Here is a 19,143-nt window from a genome sequence, read left to right as displayed (position 1 = left end):
GTACCTGCCATTGATTGTAGTGATCGTGAAGGTGCAAAGAGGTCTCTGCAACTTCAAACAACTATAGTCTTTGTAAGGTAAAATGAGTTCTGGAACTGTGCATTGTGTTCACCTATGTATATATAACCTCCTTTCCTTTCTCAATTAATACAAGTAAAAGCAATGGCATATTGAAAAACAAGAAAATACAATAGCAGTTTTTGAGGTAGAGAAGTACTTCCAAGAAAGTAGAACAATTAGATGCACATACAAATATGTTGATGGGCTACTTGCACAAATACAGTAATAGGCGTACAATTTTTAAAAAATTATGGGACTCTCTATCATGCAGTAATAGGAATAGCCAGTTTTGGGGGCTGAGATATTAACAAGGTTTATTTTGCATCCAGAAGAGAGACTACCAGTGAATTGTAATAATTGGTTGGTTTTTGACTGCACTGTTTGAAAGACCAACTGTGCCTCCTACTGGCATTGTTATATCACAGCTTCATCTACAGGCAGAAAACTTTGCGATTGAGACTCCTATAACAAAAGGGTAATGACATCACAGGCTAAATGAAATTACTCCCCCTTTTCTGAACTCCTGAGTAGATCTATTACTGAAATGCAACAATTCCTTGCTAAAGCACCACAGTTCACCTTGGCAGCTGTTAATTTCTGACAAGCACCAGCAGTCTCATTTCATGCTCCATGTATTGATCTTCCCAAAATAGATGGCAAAAAGGGATTATAATTAAAAATGTATTAAAATTATTTTTGGGTTGTTTTTTTTAAAAAAAAATCTCCTTAATTTGCAAAAACAGTTTACACAACTGAAGAGGCATTGGTATAGAACTTTTGGGACTAATTGGAAGGACAAAGAAATGAAAATGTTATCCATTAGAAATAAGATTATTAGATATCAGAACTTTTAGTCTTTTATTTTAAGAATAAAGCAAACACAGAAGTAATGTGGAAAGAGATAATGAGAGCGATTTAAAATGTCAAATGAAACCAAGGGAAGAAAAGAGTGAGGCTAATTAAATGTTAATTGGTGAAGTATTAGACCAATATGGTGGGTCTTTCAGTTGGTATTAAAAAACTCCCATCAGCAGTACCAATAGTAAAAGATGTGAGAAACTGGAGGTTAGCAACATCTGCAGGTCACAGATTCCCCACCCAAGTTAAAAGTACTTTTAGAAATCATTCTGAGGAACAAAATGGAGGTAACAAATAAAGGTAGTACTCAGTCAAACACATGTCTTAGATGAAGAGGAGGAGAAATCACATCATGGTTGCTAGGAAACATTTGCTACCCATCTTTACTATATAATCCAGTAGTTGCCTAGCAACTGATACCTGCTTTTCTTCTACCCCAGGATAGATCTCAGTCAAAAGAAGATACAGTTCCTCATACAAACCCACCACAAGAGATAAAGTGACAAGTATGAATGAAGATGTAGTCAATTATTTTAATATCATTATCTTTGGAAAACTAGAAATGTTTTCTGCTCCTTTTCCCCAACACTGGCAGCAGAAAAGCTTGTAATTAACATATGATGTATATTCATTATATACAGTTAGCGTCACGGAAGGTGAAGGCACGCACAGGATGAATGTTACATAAAGCCCCCTATTTTTAAGAATGAACCAACAATATGACAAACAGTGGTGCAGTAAGTGGAAGTGGACAACAGAAATAAATCCAAGATGAGTGAAAGGCAACATTGTGTTAAACTAATAAGTCAATTAATCTGTGAATACTTACTTAATATTTATTCAGCTTGGAGGCAGAGAAGAAAAGAAAAAGACAAAATGGCCTCTCGGTCCCAGAAGGTCACCCATTGTTGAAATATTTCAAGGTTATTTTTTTCTTTTTAAAAAAAAATGGGCTTCATATTTGATATTCTGGTTTGGGACATGAATAAAAAGTAGACTTTCTAATTATAGCATGCTAAAAGATTCAATGAATTCAGTGAGTCATGTTGCCTTGATCTGAGAGTTTGTTCAATAATTCTGGCCTTCTGAAAAATGTGCAATTGGAAACATGCGAAGAGCAATCTATGGATTTCCCACAAAAACAGAATACAATCTACCAAACCATTTGTAGATTTGTTTCTGCCCATTTCAGCAAGAAATAAACAACAGAAAACTACTTTTTACCTACACTGTAGTAAAAATAATTAAAATATATAGCAAAATAAAACTGAATTTTGGAAGAAAAATAAAGTACTTTCAATCTCTTTCTTAGCCTTAATTAATTCTACAATTCTGTGGCATCATGGAAATAAGGAAGAAACCAGTAAATATATCAATATTTCTCAACCTCAGGAAGTTAAAGATGGTTGGACTTCAACTCCTGCTTGTGGGGTGGGGAATTTTGGGAGTTGAAATCCACCCATCTTGAAGTTCCTAAGTGGTTGTCTAACTTTCACTTGGGCATATCCAATGAAAAGAAACCCATTACATTTCTCGATAATTGATGCTATGAATGAATTGTTCAATTAGAAAAAAAAATACTATAACCTGCCTTCCTATAACTTAAATACATTATTTCGCATCTTGCTTTGTGGTACATGAAATGACAAATCTTGACGTTATTTTATGCGATATAAAAGACTTGTCAACCTGAAAGAGTTACCAACTCTTACAAAAGGGATATGCATCTTTCTTCTGGACAGAGAGATGCATCCAGCACTGAGTACGTGTCTGGAGCTATCCTCTGTGGCTGAACAATTAGCAGAATTTAACATTAACTTAACATACTTTTAAAATTAAATGTGGCTAATGCGGTTACTTTCATGCATGTAATTTATCATTTTCTTCTACTGCTGTATTAAAATTACAATTTGGTAACACATTTCAAGAGGTTTTCAAACACTGTGTTGTTCAAGCAAGGTTTCCAGGGGCTTCATATGTTCCATGGACCTTATGTGCTGCCACGGAAAAAATATTTCATGCGACTAATCTTCAATCTCATCTTCAAAGCTAGTTTCATAGACTGCTGAGAAGGGCTATGCGCTCTGCTCTGAAAACTGTTGAACGGGCTTATTCTATTTTCATGCAGCAGTTAGCAGGAAGCATGCAAGAACTCTTAACCAGCATGTTCTAATCCCTTTACAAAAGATGTCACACTGAAAATAATTTGGACAAGGGCACCTAAACCTCTGCTCATCACTGACAATCCCAATTCCCTGAGGATAATAATCAACCTGAAATGCCAGAGCAGTCTTCCTAAGAACAGACTGTGGCTTGAAGAGGTTATTTGATTTGACAGGCCAGTGAATCTATAAAGGCTTTCCTAAAGGCAAATGGTCTGAAAACCACTAATTTAAAGCTGAAGGTTTCTTTTTAAATGCTGTTCTCTTTCCACCTGTATTGCTTTTGCTGATGGTGCCATAATGACCAGCTAGACAAGTCTAGCTATAATATGCTACCTTCCTAAAGACTTCTTCAAAGTTGTTGAACTACTCTCATGTTCCTTTTCTCTGACATGAGGATAAATAGTGATTTTTACCACCTTTTAATGGAAGGGCTTGTTTACTATCACCTGAACTGCATCCAAAGCAGATGGATCAACAGTCTAACCTGGTCTAAGGTTGCTTTCTATTCAACTTTGCAAGTATAGGCCAAAATTAAGAGTTGAATAGTGTTAAGCAATTTTATTTAAACTCAATTTAAATCATCAATTACAAATATTCCTCGACTCACAACCATTCATTTAGTGACCGTTCAAAGTTATAATAGCACTAAAAAAAGTGACTTTTTCACACTTAACAACCATATTTATTACCAGGTTGCACCTGGAAGTAAATAGGAAACCAGTGCAGCTATTCCAGAAGAGGTGACACATGCACAGATACAGGTTTGCGCAAACTGTGAGCCACTGTATTTTGGACCAATTGAAGCTTCCAGATATCCTTCAAGGGCAGCCCCATATAAAGCAAATTTCAATAATTCAACAGGGTATAGTGACTGGGAGAAGGGCTCGTTGGTCTAGGAATGGGTGTAGTTAGTGCACAACACACAGTTGTACAAAGGTCCTCCTCAAGCAGAAGTTGTAAGTCCAGCAGAACCTCAAATTACGCACCTGATCTATCTGGGACAATGTAACCCCATCCATGACCAAAGATGGTCATTCCTCAAGAACCAAAGAGCCACACAACTAAAGCTACTCCCAACTTGCTAGGATTCAGTTTTTAAACTGATGTTCTACGTCCTGATCTCAACTGCCTCCAGACACTGAGAAAGCGCAGTCACGTCATCGCTTAATTCAGAGATGCATAGTTGAGTATCATTGTCATACTGATGCTATATCATCCAGTGGTGACGGATGATCTCACCCAGCAATTTCAGGTATCTGTTAAATAGGAGCAGAAAGAGTACCAATTCCTATGGAACCCCACAAAGCAAAGGCCGAGGACTGGACTTCTCGTTCCCAATCATCACTGAAAAAGAAGTAAATTAGACAACAATATGCCCTTCCCTCCCAACTCCCAAAGCTAATCCATGGTTGATGGTATCAAAAGCTGTTGAAAGGTCAAATAGAGCAAGAAGAGCATGAGTCACACTACTCCTGTCTAACTCCCGCCAGAGATCATCAAAAAGCATGAGCAATGCCATTTCTGTCCGATATCAAGACCTGAAACCCAATTGAATCCATTTACTCCTCTGAAGCTACAGTGTGACTACCTTCTCAACAACCTTTCCCAAAAAGGGAAGGTTGGAGACAGGATGAAATGGAACTTGACAGACTTACTCAACTTAAAATCAATGCTTGGCTGCAGTGTACCTCATCTTTGAAATATTCTTTTGCACATCAAGTTATTTTTCTATACATCAATGTCAGCCTACTTAACTGAAGTAGAAAGACAAAAAAGTCAAAAGTTTCTGACCCGGGTGAACAAAGATGAGGGAAAATTCTTCAATGCCAGAAATATTTTATAAATAAAATAGCAGAATAAAATAACTTCTCATTTACAAAGGCTTCTTAGGCATGGCTCCCTGCAGGAGCTCTGCTGGCAGCAGAGTTACTTCTATGAAATTCTCATCTTGCATTAAAAATTCAATAGGTAGAGGCAGGATGGCTCCTGGGTGAAGACAAGAGCAAAAGCAAAATCTTCCTTCCTCCTTAGGCAACTTATTTTTAAGAACAGCAGGACTTTTTTCCCCCTCAGAAGTGAGCTGTCAGCAAATATATGAAATAGAAATGTATTGCCTCAATAGAATACACTATATATATGTTAGGGCTGCAACTTATAGAATTCCTAATCTGCTATGGGACCATGGTAGCTTAGCAGCTAAGCTAAGAAAGCTGTATATTTTTTGATGTCCTGAGAGCAAATCCAAGAACTGCAATCTGGGTTTGCTCTCTCATTTCAAACTAAGACAATCATGTCTTACAAGAAAATTTGGGAAAAGTGCACAATGCCAGCTACTTGATTGTACCCTTCAGTGTATGCTGTTTCTGCCTACATCTTACACCCTGTCACTATGTGTTGGGCTGTATCTGCACAGACTACCCCTCTGGTCCTATCTAGCGTGGCAGACCTCTGCTTCTATGGATCTGGTGCTTAGTGCCTTTTTCTGTGCTGTAATAATCAATGCCTCAGTGCCGTCTTTTAGTCGAGTCCTTTCCAGACATTGGTAGAATTTCCAAATATATATTAGATAGATGGATGGATGGATGGATGGATGGATGGATGGATGGATGGATGGACGGACAATAATGTACATTATAAGAAGATCCCACTGAGTTGAAAAAGGGCTAACTTTCATATATGTGGGTATACAAATCCTACTTTAAAGCGCTACTGACCTTAGTAAAAATGATGGTGCGATCTCACAATAGCTCAAGAAACCATGGCTAAATAAGAGATGTGAAATCAGTATCTGTTCTTCACAGCAGTTTTCCCAAACCTGCTCTTTCAAGGTGTGTTGGGGCTACAATTTGCAAAAGATACTACATTGGGGAAGAACATTCCTGAATTACTATAAACACCACTTCCCTACAGTGTAAGTTAAATTATTTCTCTAGTTGTTCGTGTTCACTCCAGAAAAATCAAGCCTAGAAGAAAATGTCTTTTCAAGAAAACTGTCCACACATTGAAAGTGCAAACTCTGCAAAGAAGAGGTAACAAAATAAAGCAACAAATACAAATTAACATGCTCTCAACCTCTAGAGGAAATGCAACTTATCTGCTCTTTAAAAGGTTTAAAAAAAATTACCTCAGCTCCTAAACTTAGAGATATTATTTCATCTTCAAAAGCAGAATGAGTATCAATATGAGGAGGGATTCCTATAACATAAATAAAAAACAGATACATAAAAATAAGTGAAATTAATCAGCCTTCTTCATCATTAGTCCTACTTCAGTATACTAGTGTAGTACATAAGAATATACTGCTATTCTCTACAGCACTCTGATGTGTAAATAAACCCCTTGTTTCAATGTGTTTTACTTTATCCCTTTATCTAGAATATTTCGTCTATACCTAAAGAGTGAGTTTGGTCGTGTAATAACACTAATATATCAGTATGCAAATCGTAGGTCATTACGTCTCGTATACAAACAAAATAAGAAAGAAGAAAAATACCCTAGTTCTTGAGATCGAAACGTCATTTCTTCGTGCAGGCTTGTAAAAGATATGAAGTCTGTATCAATGGACAGCCTAAAAATACAGCATTAAAACTCCCACAGTTCAAGGTCCATGCTGACTGATCTGAACTGATAAAAGGTAGCACTCCTATGATCTTATTAATACAGAATACTTGCTTTTATGTTACAGTCTTGGGAACTTATCCTTTATATCTAAGGATTGCCAATTCTCCTAAGTCTTCTCACATTTCCACACTGAATATTTTCCCCCAACGCTGCATTTACAGTGCTTGAAAATCTGAACTTGGAAGATCAGGTAAGAATGATATAGAACCTAGGTACATACCTTGTCCAGGTTCATACTGATTTATAGTCAGTTGATCAGGTTTATGGTTAATGTATCCCATTTTCAGACATTTTGCAAGAACTGTGTTACAAAAATCTGGGAGACCTGATATTTCAAAACAAAGATAAATTTTTGCCACTTTTTTGTCCCCTCAGAAATTCCTCATAGCAGAAACAATATACAGTATAATAAACATACAATAAAGTTTCAGTTGAAAAACAGAATGTATTCAGGTATTATTTACAGCTTTCTATAACATTTAAACTGCCATGACTTTCCCCAAAGCCTCTTGGGAATTGTAGTTTGATGAGGTGTGGATTATTTTAATCAAAGCATTCAAGCTGGGTTAGACCAAGCACCGCTCTAGCTCGGGATTTTGCTTTCACAGTGGCCAAAAATCCTACAAACAAGTCAGTGATATTCAATGCCTTCTCATGTTGTTCCCCATGAACATGATGATTCTCCATGAATTTGATGATTCTTTGAAATTATGTACTCTATGATACTTCTGTTCTGTATTCTAGAGTTTGATCAAGAACCATCTGTCCATAACATGCTTATGCATGTCCTCATTAACTGAAATGGGAATTGGGGACACAACCCCATTTTTCATATGGTTTTAAGTACAGTAATCCTTGACTTATGATCATACTATCCTAGGACTATTTAAAACTCAGATTCAAAGTTCCAATAGCCATCCACACCTACACTCTCACACACAGTCACATGACCATATTTTGGGCACTTGGCAACCAACCCGCATTTGTGGCCACTTGCAATATGCCATAGTCACATGACCACGATTTATAATGTTCTTCCAGAAACCAGCATTTACTTCCTATTTCCGACAAACAATGCCCATTGCAGACAATGGATTTACTTAACAACTACCACAAAATAGGCCGTACTGGACTACTGTAATGCTCTCTACATGGGGCTCCCCTTGAGGAGCACCCGGAGGCTCCAGCTAGTCCAAAATGCGGCCGCGCGGGCGGTGTTGGGAGGGACTCGTCGCTCCCATATAACACCGCTGCTGCACGAGCTGCATTGGCTGCCTGTGGCCTTCCGGGTGCGCTTCAAGGTGTTGACCATCATCTTTAAAGCGCTCCATGGCATCGGACCCGGATACCTTCGAGACTGCCTCCTGCCGCAGATTACCCCCCATCGACCTGTACGCTCCCATAGAGTGGGTCTCCTCAGGGTGCCATCGGCCAGACAGTGCCGGCTGGCGACCCCAAGGGGGACCCGGAAGAGACACCCTCGAGGGTGGGAGACCTTACTTGATGGGGGTCTCTAGTCCCACTAGGGACTAGAGGGAAGGAAGGCGGCGCGGGAGTTCTGTACCAATAAGGTCGAACGTCCTGACCGGATCCCCTTTAAAAATCTCCCCCAAAATTAATGTAAAAAATCAGATCACAGTTAAATATTTCCTTTTTAATTAATCTTAATCTTGTACTGTTATCTGTGTATTTTTATTCGATTGTTAGCCGCCCTGAGTCCGCAAGGAGAAGGGCGGGATATAAATTTAATAAAATATAAATATAAATATAAATATAATATAAATATATAAAATTAGATGTGGACATGGGGTAACTCCCTTAACAATGAGCACAATTTAGAACCATAATTCTGGGCTCAATTACAGTCACATGCCGAAGACTACCTGTAGGTTTCAGTGATTTCAACAGGACTGTAAAGAAATGCAGCCACATTTGTATAGGTATAATGAAATTATTACTGATTGGCATGAAAACCATTTCACAGAAACAGGAAGACTGATAAAGAGATTCTGATTAGATACCCACCTCCAGGTAATGGTTTGTCTCGATCAACATTGTTGTTATCGTATCGAAATTCATATCCAAAATGTTTTACCCTCCTATGTTTTAAAGACTTCTGAGCTATGAAAAAATAGAAAGAAACAAGGGATTAAAAATATAATTGTAAATACAATATTGGTTATGAGCCTATGTAATCCTATGCTTATGAATCAGTGCTCAATTCAAATCCTGCTTCTGCCATAAGCTCACAATGTAGTCTCAGGAAGGTCATGTTTTCCTGCTTCCAACATCTGCAGTGAAACTGAACTGATGCTTTGAATATTTAAAAGTACTACATTGGTGGTAAACATTACTATTATAGTAATAAGTGCAAAAGTGGAATTGCATGCTGATTGCTGTATCTTGGAGCTGAATATTCTCAACACCTTTAAGGGTAAACAACAGCTCCTCAGAAGTTATTTACAGTTTCCCCTTCTATTGGGTAGATCAGTGGTTCTCAACCTTTTTAATGCCGCGACCCCAACCGGTCGTAAGTTGAGGACTAAACCGGTCGTAAGTTGAGGACTAAACCGGTCGTAAGTCGAGGACTAAACCGGTCGTAAGTCGAGGACTACCCAACCGGTCGTAAGTCGAGGACTTTCCCTGCCCGGGAGCGCCGCGCATGCGTGGTTCCACCCCCTGCACCGGCCGAGGCGTAGCTGGCAAGCGGCAGAGATGGAGCAGGCCGACCACCAGCTGGCCCAGCCCAAGGGAGGTAAGGCACCCGCCGGAAAAGGGGGAAAAAATGGCGGACAAAAAAAATGGCGGACAGCCTTGCTTGGCGACCCCCATGAAATGGTCGATCGACCCCAAATGGGGTCCCGACCCACAGGTTGAGAACCACTGGGGTAGATGAATTAGGATCATTGGCAGCTATAGTTCAGCCGGAGGACTACAGATTCCTCTACTCTGATTTCCAAGAAAGATTTTCAAGAAAGTCTTTTCTTGTCCCCAAGGAACCTGAGATGAAAACAGAGACCATTTTTTTCCTTTTTACCCTATCCTGACTTTTACAGATAGTCCTCGGTTTATGAAAATTGAGCCCAAAATTTCTGTTGTTAAGCAAAACAGCTGATAAGTGTTCCATTTTATGGTCTTTCTTGCCACACTTGTTAAGTAAATCACTGCAGTTATTAAATTAGAAACATGGTTGGTAAGTGAACCTGGGTTCCCCTTTGACTTTGCTTGTCAAAAGGTGGCAAAAGGTGATCACATGACCCTAGACCAGGGGTAGGCAACCTTGGCTCTTTTATGACTCATGGACTTCAACTCCCAGAATTCCTGATCCAGCATAGCTGGCTCAGGAATTCTGGGAGTTGAAGTCCACGAGTCATAAAAGAGCCAAGGTTGCCTACCCCTGCCCTAGAACAATGCAAACATTGATAAATACATGCCAGTTGCCAACAGTCCAAATTTTGATCACGTGACCGAAGGGATGCTGCAATGGTTGAAAGTGTGTGAAAAACATTCATAAGTCACTTTTTTATGGTTACTAAACAAATGGTTGTTAAGTTGAGGACTACCTGTATTACAGTTTCAGATATGAATAGATAACCTGCTTCTTGGTCATAAGTAATCCTTGAAAGATCCTTGGAAACTGTCTGCTTATTATAGCAAGAATCAACACCTGGTGGACTTCAGTTGATCCGAAAAAGCTAAGTAGGGTCAGATCTGAGAGCACTTGGATGGGGAAGCAACAAGGAAATCCCAGGACTGTAATGTATAATCCTCAACTGAAAACAGAAAATATGCCCAAAGCCAACAACAAACCCCTTTCATATTGTTGCCAAGAAAGCTACATGCATGTACTAATGCTGTGTTTCTGAACATTAGCAACTTTTAAGATATCTGAACTTCAATTCCTAGAATGCCTTACTGGCTGGAGAATTCTGGGAACTAAGATGCAGACATCTTAAAGTTGCTAAGGTTGAGAAACACTGTGCTAATACAAAGGGTCAGCTCAGTTCAAGGGAGACATTGCCTTTTAAACAGCAGAATGATTTGTCTGCCATAAAGATGCATATAGCATGTTCCAAGCATCTGAAAGGATAAATTCAGGCACATGGACCTACAGGAAAGATTGACTCATACTTCTGTTGACCTGGTAAACTAGCTTTGTTAAAATCATAAAAGTCAGTGATTTTTGTGAATTGCTTTACTAGCAGGTGGAAGATGCAGAGATGAATTTCACATTTGCCAATCACAGTAATATTTGCAATATTTATAGCCCACCTCCATTTAAACAAACTTTTAAAAATTTAAAGTACTACACATGTGTATTTATGTTCCTGCCCTTTATTTCAAGATAGCATACTTGATTCTCTCCATCTTCCCCTCATCCTCACAATAATTCTGACTTCTTTTCCCAATTATTCCAATCATCCCGTTTGCATGGCCTGAGCCACTGTTTGCTTCTTACTGCTGCCTTTTAGCTCTAAAGCAGCTAAAACTACAACTTTCATAACAGCCAGAGGCAGCAGGAAATTTTTTTATCCTAAAAAAAACTAAACCTACCTCTGGCCAAATAGCAAAGTGTTCGACTTTGCTACGAAAGAGTTTAAAATATTGTGGAATGACACCATCTCTTTCTGTTGATTCCAATCCAATTCAGCCCAATTGCAATGTTTCCCTATTCACTTGGTTTTGCACAACTACTTTTGATCTGTTTTCTTGCACCTGGCCACTTAAGCTTCCCCCAAGTCAGAATTCTCCAATTGGCTAGGACCAACTATTCCAAGTTATTGGCTGCACTTGAAAGGTTACACTTAAGCAACCTGGATAGATTGGAAAGCACTGACTCCACCTCATTTTCTAGATGGTTTAATACCCAAGGCTGTTATTATTATTATTATTATTATTATTATTATTATTATTATTATTATTATTATTATTATTATTATTATTTTGTAATGTAGGACTTTAGACTAAATCATGTGGATTGCTCATGGAGGTATTCTGCTGTGCCTAAGAATACTTTATCCTTCACTGCAATTGCTGTTGAGGTCACACATCATGATAATCCATGATGTAGTTATTATTATTATTAAGTTTATACATCATAGATTATCATAAATACATCATAGATTATCATAAATACATCATAGATTATGCGTGTTTTGCTTGTGCCTTAAGTTCTTGAAAGACAGGTGCTATAATTTTATTCACACACACACGTGTGTGTGTGTGTGTGTGTGTGTGTGTGTGTGTAATCACCTGTCTTTCAAGAACTTAAGGCACAAGCAAAACACCCACAGTCTGGCTTACTTACTGTTAGAATTGGTTAGAATGACATACCAAGGGGAATGACCTCATCCTCTGTCCAATTAATGTTTTCCAGGAGCATCTTTTCTTCTTCAGGTGAAACCAATTCTTCAATTACTCTCAAACCAGGAGGCAAGGCTGGAGGGCTCATTTCTTCCCAAGGAACTAGAAACATTCAGGAAAACAACATTCCTGTTTAATTTTGGGTGAATTAAATAGTAATATCCAAAACAATTTTTGACCTACTAAAGATCTCTGGGAAACAAGATTGGTTTCCACTGCTGTGCTACACACAATATTCTCTGTTTGGGGCCCAAAGATGTCATTGATTTTTGTGATCATTCTTTCAAAGCAAAGTTCATTACTTGGGGCATTTGTTTCAGATAAGAAATCAACTGCAATCAATGGTCTCTTTCAATTACACATAACATTTGTTGATAACCTGTGGCTAACAGGCAACAAATACTGTAAAGTAATGCAAGTAGAAAGAAAAAAATATCCATACAGAGCAAAATTATAACATTACTTAAGCCTTAGGTGAGTCAAACTTGGAAGATTACAAGACCCATCATTCCTTGCCAGTGCCCATGCTGTAGGCATTGCAGTCCAACACATCTGCAGGAGAAAAGTTAAGAAAGCTGGCCAAAGTTAACTTTTATTACTTCACTGTTGATTGTGAAGAAGATCTATGATCTGCTTAGCAGAAAATCTCACGATAAAATGGCCCTTAGAAGTGTTCGTGTTGGCTTCATCAAGCTAATTTTTCAAAACTGATCAATGCCTCTCTGAGCTTCATGAGGTATGAACTAAGTTCATGAACAGTATGTTGAGAAAAACAGAGTAGAAAAGCAAGCTTCTTCAGTAATACCTTTTTCTACATAGTTGAAGTACAGAACAACCTTTTGGCTGGAGTTGTCTAATATTAGTTCCTTTCCATTGAGGGAGTCATAGGCCTGCTTGGAGTAAGCTGTCCTTTCATACTGCACAAATGAATAAGGTTTATTTGGAGGCATTAATAGGCTATCTACTTGTCCACATTCTTCTACCAGAGAGTGCAGCTGGCATCTGCCAACACCATTACCCAGACCTCCATTGGCAATAACCAAACTCTAATGAAGGAGAAAATAAGAGACACAGGTATGAATAATTAACACTGGTTAGTTCATCTGGAAACAGCATTCTGTAAATACAGTAATTAAAAATGGAAAAGAGACCACTGCCCCAGAACTTCTGTTTCATCAATTCTAAATATCTATTCTATATAAAATCTTCAGATTTGAAATAGTCTTGTATTACAATTAATATTCATGCACTCAATGAAATTTGTGCACATCTACGTAGGCATCTTTTAAGTTACTGGCCTTCTTTACACATAACATAATCATAGTATGGTTTATTGGTTTCTGGCTTCTAGATTTGTATCCCATTTTTCTTCAAGAGCTAAAGGCAGCATTTATAGCTGTTCTTCCTACAATTTTTCCCTCTACAACAGGGGTGTCAAACTGCCGGCCCACATGCTGGATGCGTCATGGCAAAACCACACCCACCCCATTGCCGGCAATGGGAAAAAAGTCGCATTACGTCGTGACACGTCACATGATGTTGCGAGTTTGACACCCCTGCTCTACAACAACCCTACAACATAGGTTTGACTGAGAGAGAATCATCTCAAATCAGCCCAAGTCAGCCAGTGGCCTCTGGTCCTAGTAAGACATCATAACCACTACATCACACTGGTTCTCAGACAGTGACTTATTGATTCATGCAAATTCATATTTTCCAACTTAGTGTTCTATGCAAACAAGACTATCATCACTTGTTCAATTAAAAATGGCTTAGTTAGGATGTGCATCAGTTTGAACCATCAGCTGGGATCACATATCAAAGTATAAGCTATAGTTTGTTGGATAAATCACAATAGGCTAGGGGGATAGACTTGATTACAGTGGTGATGGGTACTGAAAGACCTTAAGAATCAGACTGGAGAAATATAATTCCGGATATCTACCATGCGTTTGATAAGAGTTTATACCAAGATAATGGCATATAAATAGTCAATTAAAACCATGCTCCAGACTTGGTTCATGCAACTTACTAAGAAGTAAAGTGATTTGTTGAGTTTTGGTTTAGGATGCTATACAAACCTAGCTAACTATGCTTTAATCCTATTTTGTGTAAAATCGTAAGCTATGCTTAATGCAATATGTGAATTCAACCAAAGAATACATACTCTCATAAAGAATACAATTTCTAATCACCTTAGTAGGGTATGATACACACTCAATACCCTCATGCCTTAGTAAGGTGTATCTGGCCTTCATCTGTTTTTGTCGCAACTTTTTTTCTACTTTGCTTAGTTTCTTGTTCTGTAGAGTGATGTCATCTAGTTCCATACTGAAAGGAACAGTAGGAAGTGCCAAAAATGGGATTCCTAAAAAAAAGAAAGAAAGAAACAGTACAGAAAAAAAAACCAGAATTCCATTTTTTTTACTGAAAACTCAACCATACTGTGAACACAGGTTATTTACATATATTGTAATAACAGTTTTGATTTACAAGTGGCTAACTATTTTGGGATAAGAATAGCTCAAGGGCTACCTTTTTCTACTTGAAGCAGAATTTGTAGACATCAGAATTTACATATGATGGCCCCACTCAAGATAATAGATTATAGCCAAGACACCTAAACAATAAGAGATCCTTGGTGTTCGCTAAAATCCTTGGGCCCTCATTTCAACCCTGAACTATTCACCTTTATTGGTAATACCTAAACAATTCTGTAAGACCGAACAAATCAGGGATCTATCTGGAAAAATGAAGCAGGTTTGATCATGGCTAATTCTAAAAAGCCAAGCAGGGTTTTATCTGGTTAGGATAGAAGACCCCTGGAAATCCTACAGTTAGGATAGAAGACCCCTGGAAATCCTACAGTTATCTCCTAGGCTGGAAAATCGAAGGATAGAAGACCCCTGGATAGAAGACCCCTGGAAATCCTACAGTTATCTCCTAGGCTGGAAAATCGAAAAATCATCCCAGAACATAATGACAAACTGTTCCTGTATTGTTGTCAAGAAAACAAAGTGGATTCTTCCCTGAAGTGACTAGAAATCAAAGCTGATTCAGAAATTTTACCTTTTTACAAGATTCAACACTGCTTAAGTTTTATATTTATAAAAATAATAGCATACTTTATAGGATTGTTATAAGGATTAATCTGCACATACATATATTATAAATTAGTATTTATTAAGGAATTTTACACCTTAGGATTTATTGAAACTGAACATATTCTGCAACAAATTATGTATGTATATAAAACATACAAAAAGATATGTTTATAAACAAAATCTATTAAAACTAAAATATTAGCTCTGAACACCTTTTTGCAGATGATGAAAATGCCAGTTCCTTGCTTTCTCCCTGATCACAAATTATAAAAGCTCAATAAATCATTCAAAGAATCAAATCTATTTAATTTATGCAATGTGTTCAGAATGCAAAATAATTTTTTTTATTATAAAAATATTTAGGTTTGCTCCTTATATGCCATTCCTATTATAAAACTGGTGTTTTATAATACTGGTGTTTTATAATACAGTATTATAATACAATATTATAAAACTGGTGTTTTATAATACAGTAAAATTGGTTGCTTACCTGTGAGAACTGAACATATAACTTCATACTAAACAAATGCATATATGGTTAGGTTTCACACTAGGAAAATAACTTTTTTTCTTCAAAGCATTTTAAAAGACTGTTTTTGTGTACCAGCAGATGGTGCAATGACACTATTTATCATTTCTAACCTAACCATTTTCAATTTCATTTCTGCACATGTTTAGTTTCAAGACTAAAGATGATTAAACATACACACACCTCTGTAACTTTTCTGTTAGCAACAGTTCAAGCTTTACTTGTTATACTTCACTATTATTTAATAAGTAAGGCAATTGTAGTTGAATAAACGGGTAATTTTCAGTGGAAAATGTAACTAGCATTTAGATTCTTATATAAAAACATAACACAAACATACAACATAACAGAAACAACTCAGTGCCCAGTATGTTCTTTCTTCTGTAGCAGGTCTGGAAAAGACTACTCCACAGAATAGAACTATGAAGAGGCAATTGACAATTGGAGAGAACAAACAATTCAATATAAACACAGCCTTTTATTAACTTTTATCAGATTTTAAAAACTTATTTTCAAATGAGGTTAGAGCAAATACTGGTTATAAAATTTTGACTGATCCCTTTTCAGATAAGAACAATAAATACAGCTTGCTTCTTTGACATCTGGATCAAAGAGTGTTATTTGTATGTCAACACGCATATTGAACAAAATATTTTAAATGTATAGTACACGTTGCTATGTATAGGCGCCTAAATAACACATTTTAATCAAAGAATGCCACTATTGAATTTCAGGATCTTTTTTTTCCCTGGGGAAAAGACCAATCTTTAGCTTTATATATATCATTAACACAATTTACAGTGAGGGAAAGAAATGGGAGACCTCTACTATATTAACTAGATCTTCAGGGAAACATGATTAGAATCAGGCTAGACTAGAGGAAATCGAGCAGCATATATTATTAAAAATACCCCGCTGAAATAATACCTGGCAACAAAGAGCCTTTCAGGACCTTTTCAGTCCTTTCTCTTCAAACATCATCATAGTTTTGATTTAGGCACCACCTAACTTCTCAATTACTCTGAACAGCAAAACAGTACACTGTGAATAAAGAAAGAAACAAGCTAAAGAAGAACAAACATGATAAACCCAGCCAATGTCAGAAAACATATAGAAACCAAGGGGCTCCATGGGATGTATTTGCATGCTTCCTCAACACGTGATTAGACGTTGTGTTGCAAGCATTCTATGACTGCTAATAAGGATTCTCAATTTTTGTGCCTTACCATGGCCATATAAAACCACATCTTTGTTTAAGGGTATTTAATAGGGAAAGAAAAGAAACTTTTTCCTCTTAACTACTGTAAATAAATATGCTTAACGCAACTATTGTAAAAAGCACAGTACCGATAGACTCACTATTTCGTCTTAGATTATTTCTTCTCAGTCTTTCAGATCCAGTTGATTACAATTTTCAACCACACCAGATTAGATGAGCTAAGAAATTTGGACAGATATCTGGAGGAACTGCTTTGGCCAATATTTCTATTTCCAGTAACTGAAATACAACATGTATTGTGCAAAAGTTCCGATGCAATTACAGCCTTTTAGTCAGAGACAGAAATCTCCCTAAACTAAACTAAACTCTACCCCCTTACCCTGAAAAAAGTAACTTTTCTCAGTTATTTTTAAAATATTCAAGAGGGAGCACAGCAGATAAGGATCCCCTTACCTAGCAGAAGGCAGCCATGTTGGAGGGCAGAACTGCAATTCCCATGAACCTCGTTGCCTACATTTCCCATCATGCTTATGAACGCCCAGCTATTTAACCCCTTAGTAGAAGTCTCCTGAAGCTTATATTGTACAATACTCATTGCATACCCTGGTTTTAAAACGTACTAATGCTGGGTTTTTTTTCAATGGACTTACAGGTAACTTTTTAATAGAGAAAAATAAGATATTGTCCTTCCTTAACTTCTCCCGTATATCAGTTTCTAAGTTGCTATCAAATATTGATTTTAATTGAATATGTGTCATCAAGTCATTTTCAGCTCAGCAACTACATAGGTAAATTTTCTCCATGATGATTTATCCCTAACCTGGCCTTTCAGATCTTCCAGTAGTGCACATCCCTACTTGCTGCTGGTCATCTCTTCTTCCATCTTTCCCAGTATTAGAGCCTTTTCCAAAAAACTAGATCTTAGCATAAGGTATCCAAAATAAGATAATTTGAGCCTGATAATTTGTGCATCAAATAAGAACATTGCATTTATTTATTTGATGCTCTACTGCTTTGTTTTCTTAACTGTACACAGGATGATTGGATGGATAGAAATACACTTTTGCTTAAGTTTAAAACTTAATGTACAATTTGTTATTTCCTCCAGGAGTTCAAGGCAGCTTACACAAAGATCTCCTTCTTTTCAACCTGCAATAAGCCTTTAAGGCAGGGGTCTCCATGCTGACTGGGGAATTCTGAGAGTTGAAGTCCACAAGTCTTAAAGTTGCTGAGGTTGGAGCCCCCTGCTTTAAGGTACATTGGCCTAAAAGACAAAGTCACCAGGTGCCCAGAGCTGAAGTTGGATTTGAACCAGAATCTTCTCGGAAATAGCTGAGGACTTTATTAATTACACCATAATGCAAGGAAATTCCTGTAAACTCAATGGTTTGTATATGTCTTTAAAGTTAGTGAATGGCTAGGAACAGTAAATAAAATTTGCATTAAAAAAATTAATACAAGCCCTTAGGCCTATCTTTGCATTCTATTTAAGCACTTGGAATTAGCATCAATGAAAGTTACAGCCAGCGCTTACATCGTTGTGGCTGCCCTCATATGTAGGGCCTCATATGTAGGGAAAAAGCCCCAAGTAAAATATTGAATATTCTAATTAATCCTTTATATCAAATGGGCAGAACCCATTTCATTTACTGAACCATTGCTTCTCTTGGCTGAACTGCAAATTTTTAATATACAGTAATTAAATCACAATTTTCTAGTGTGACATCATTAAGGACACGACAATTGAATTAATAATATACCTAAAGCATTGCCCCTTTTAAAAAATATCATGAACTTGAAATTCAAAAGCTATTTCGCCAAATCTATCAAATCTGGGCTGTAAAAATCCATACGATAAAAATTGAGCATTTTTGCATATCTCTACTACCTCTATTGCTCATCTTATTTTTTTCCAGCTCATATCTAGTAACCATAATTAAACACTGCCAACCTCTTGCCTATTTGGAGCAATAAAATCATTAACACACTAGATACCACATCCCACATCGTACCCAAATTGTGGATGTTGCTACTGAACAAAGTTTATCTCCAATTAAAATTGTAAGCACAAATTTGGAAGGGACTGATTAGGTCCCTGAGTCCAACTCAGTATAGGAGCCCTAATGAAAGCATCCCTTAAAACAGAGGTCCCCAACCTTTTGGGCACCAGGGTCCAGTTATATGGAGAGAGGTTTTTCGGCGGACTGGAGGGAGCATGGTTTT

The 19,143-nt window shown here is 37.4% G+C and overlaps 1 protein-coding gene across 1 annotated transcript in view; it reads right to left on the bottom strand.

Annotated features, from left to right (window-relative positions):
• ALKBH8 (alkB homolog 8, tRNA methyltransferase) overlaps window positions 1–16,666 on the bottom strand; it is a 53,980-nt gene extending 37,314 nt beyond the window's left edge. The window contains exons 1-7 of the mRNA XM_015826764.1: window positions 16,629–16,666; window positions 14,264–14,436; window positions 12,874–13,114; window positions 12,039–12,170; window positions 8,730–8,825; window positions 6,925–7,029; window positions 6,208–6,278 (exon numbers count right to left, since the gene is read on the bottom strand). Coding sequence (XP_015682250.1) covers window positions 6,208–6,278; window positions 6,925–7,029; window positions 8,730–8,825; window positions 12,039–12,170; window positions 12,874–13,114; window positions 14,264–14,398 — 780 coding nt within the window. The 5' untranslated portion in view covers window positions 14,399–14,436; window positions 16,629–16,666. The remainder of the gene's footprint in view (window positions 1–6,207; window positions 6,279–6,924; window positions 7,030–8,729; window positions 8,826–12,038; window positions 12,171–12,873; window positions 13,115–14,263; window positions 14,437–16,628) is intronic.
• Window positions 16,667–19,143: the final 2,477 nt, after the last annotated feature.

Source organism: Protobothrops mucrosquamatus, unplaced genomic scaffold (genome assembly GCF_001527695.2).
Source record: "Protobothrops mucrosquamatus isolate PMUCROS unplaced genomic scaffold, P.Mucros_1.0 scaffold3286, whole genome shotgun sequence".
Lineage (NCBI taxonomy): Eukaryota > Metazoa > Chordata > Lepidosauria > Squamata > Viperidae > Protobothrops > Protobothrops mucrosquamatus.
The sequence above is the reverse complement of the archived record's forward strand: the minus strand, read 5'-3'. Positions and strand labels throughout refer to the sequence as shown.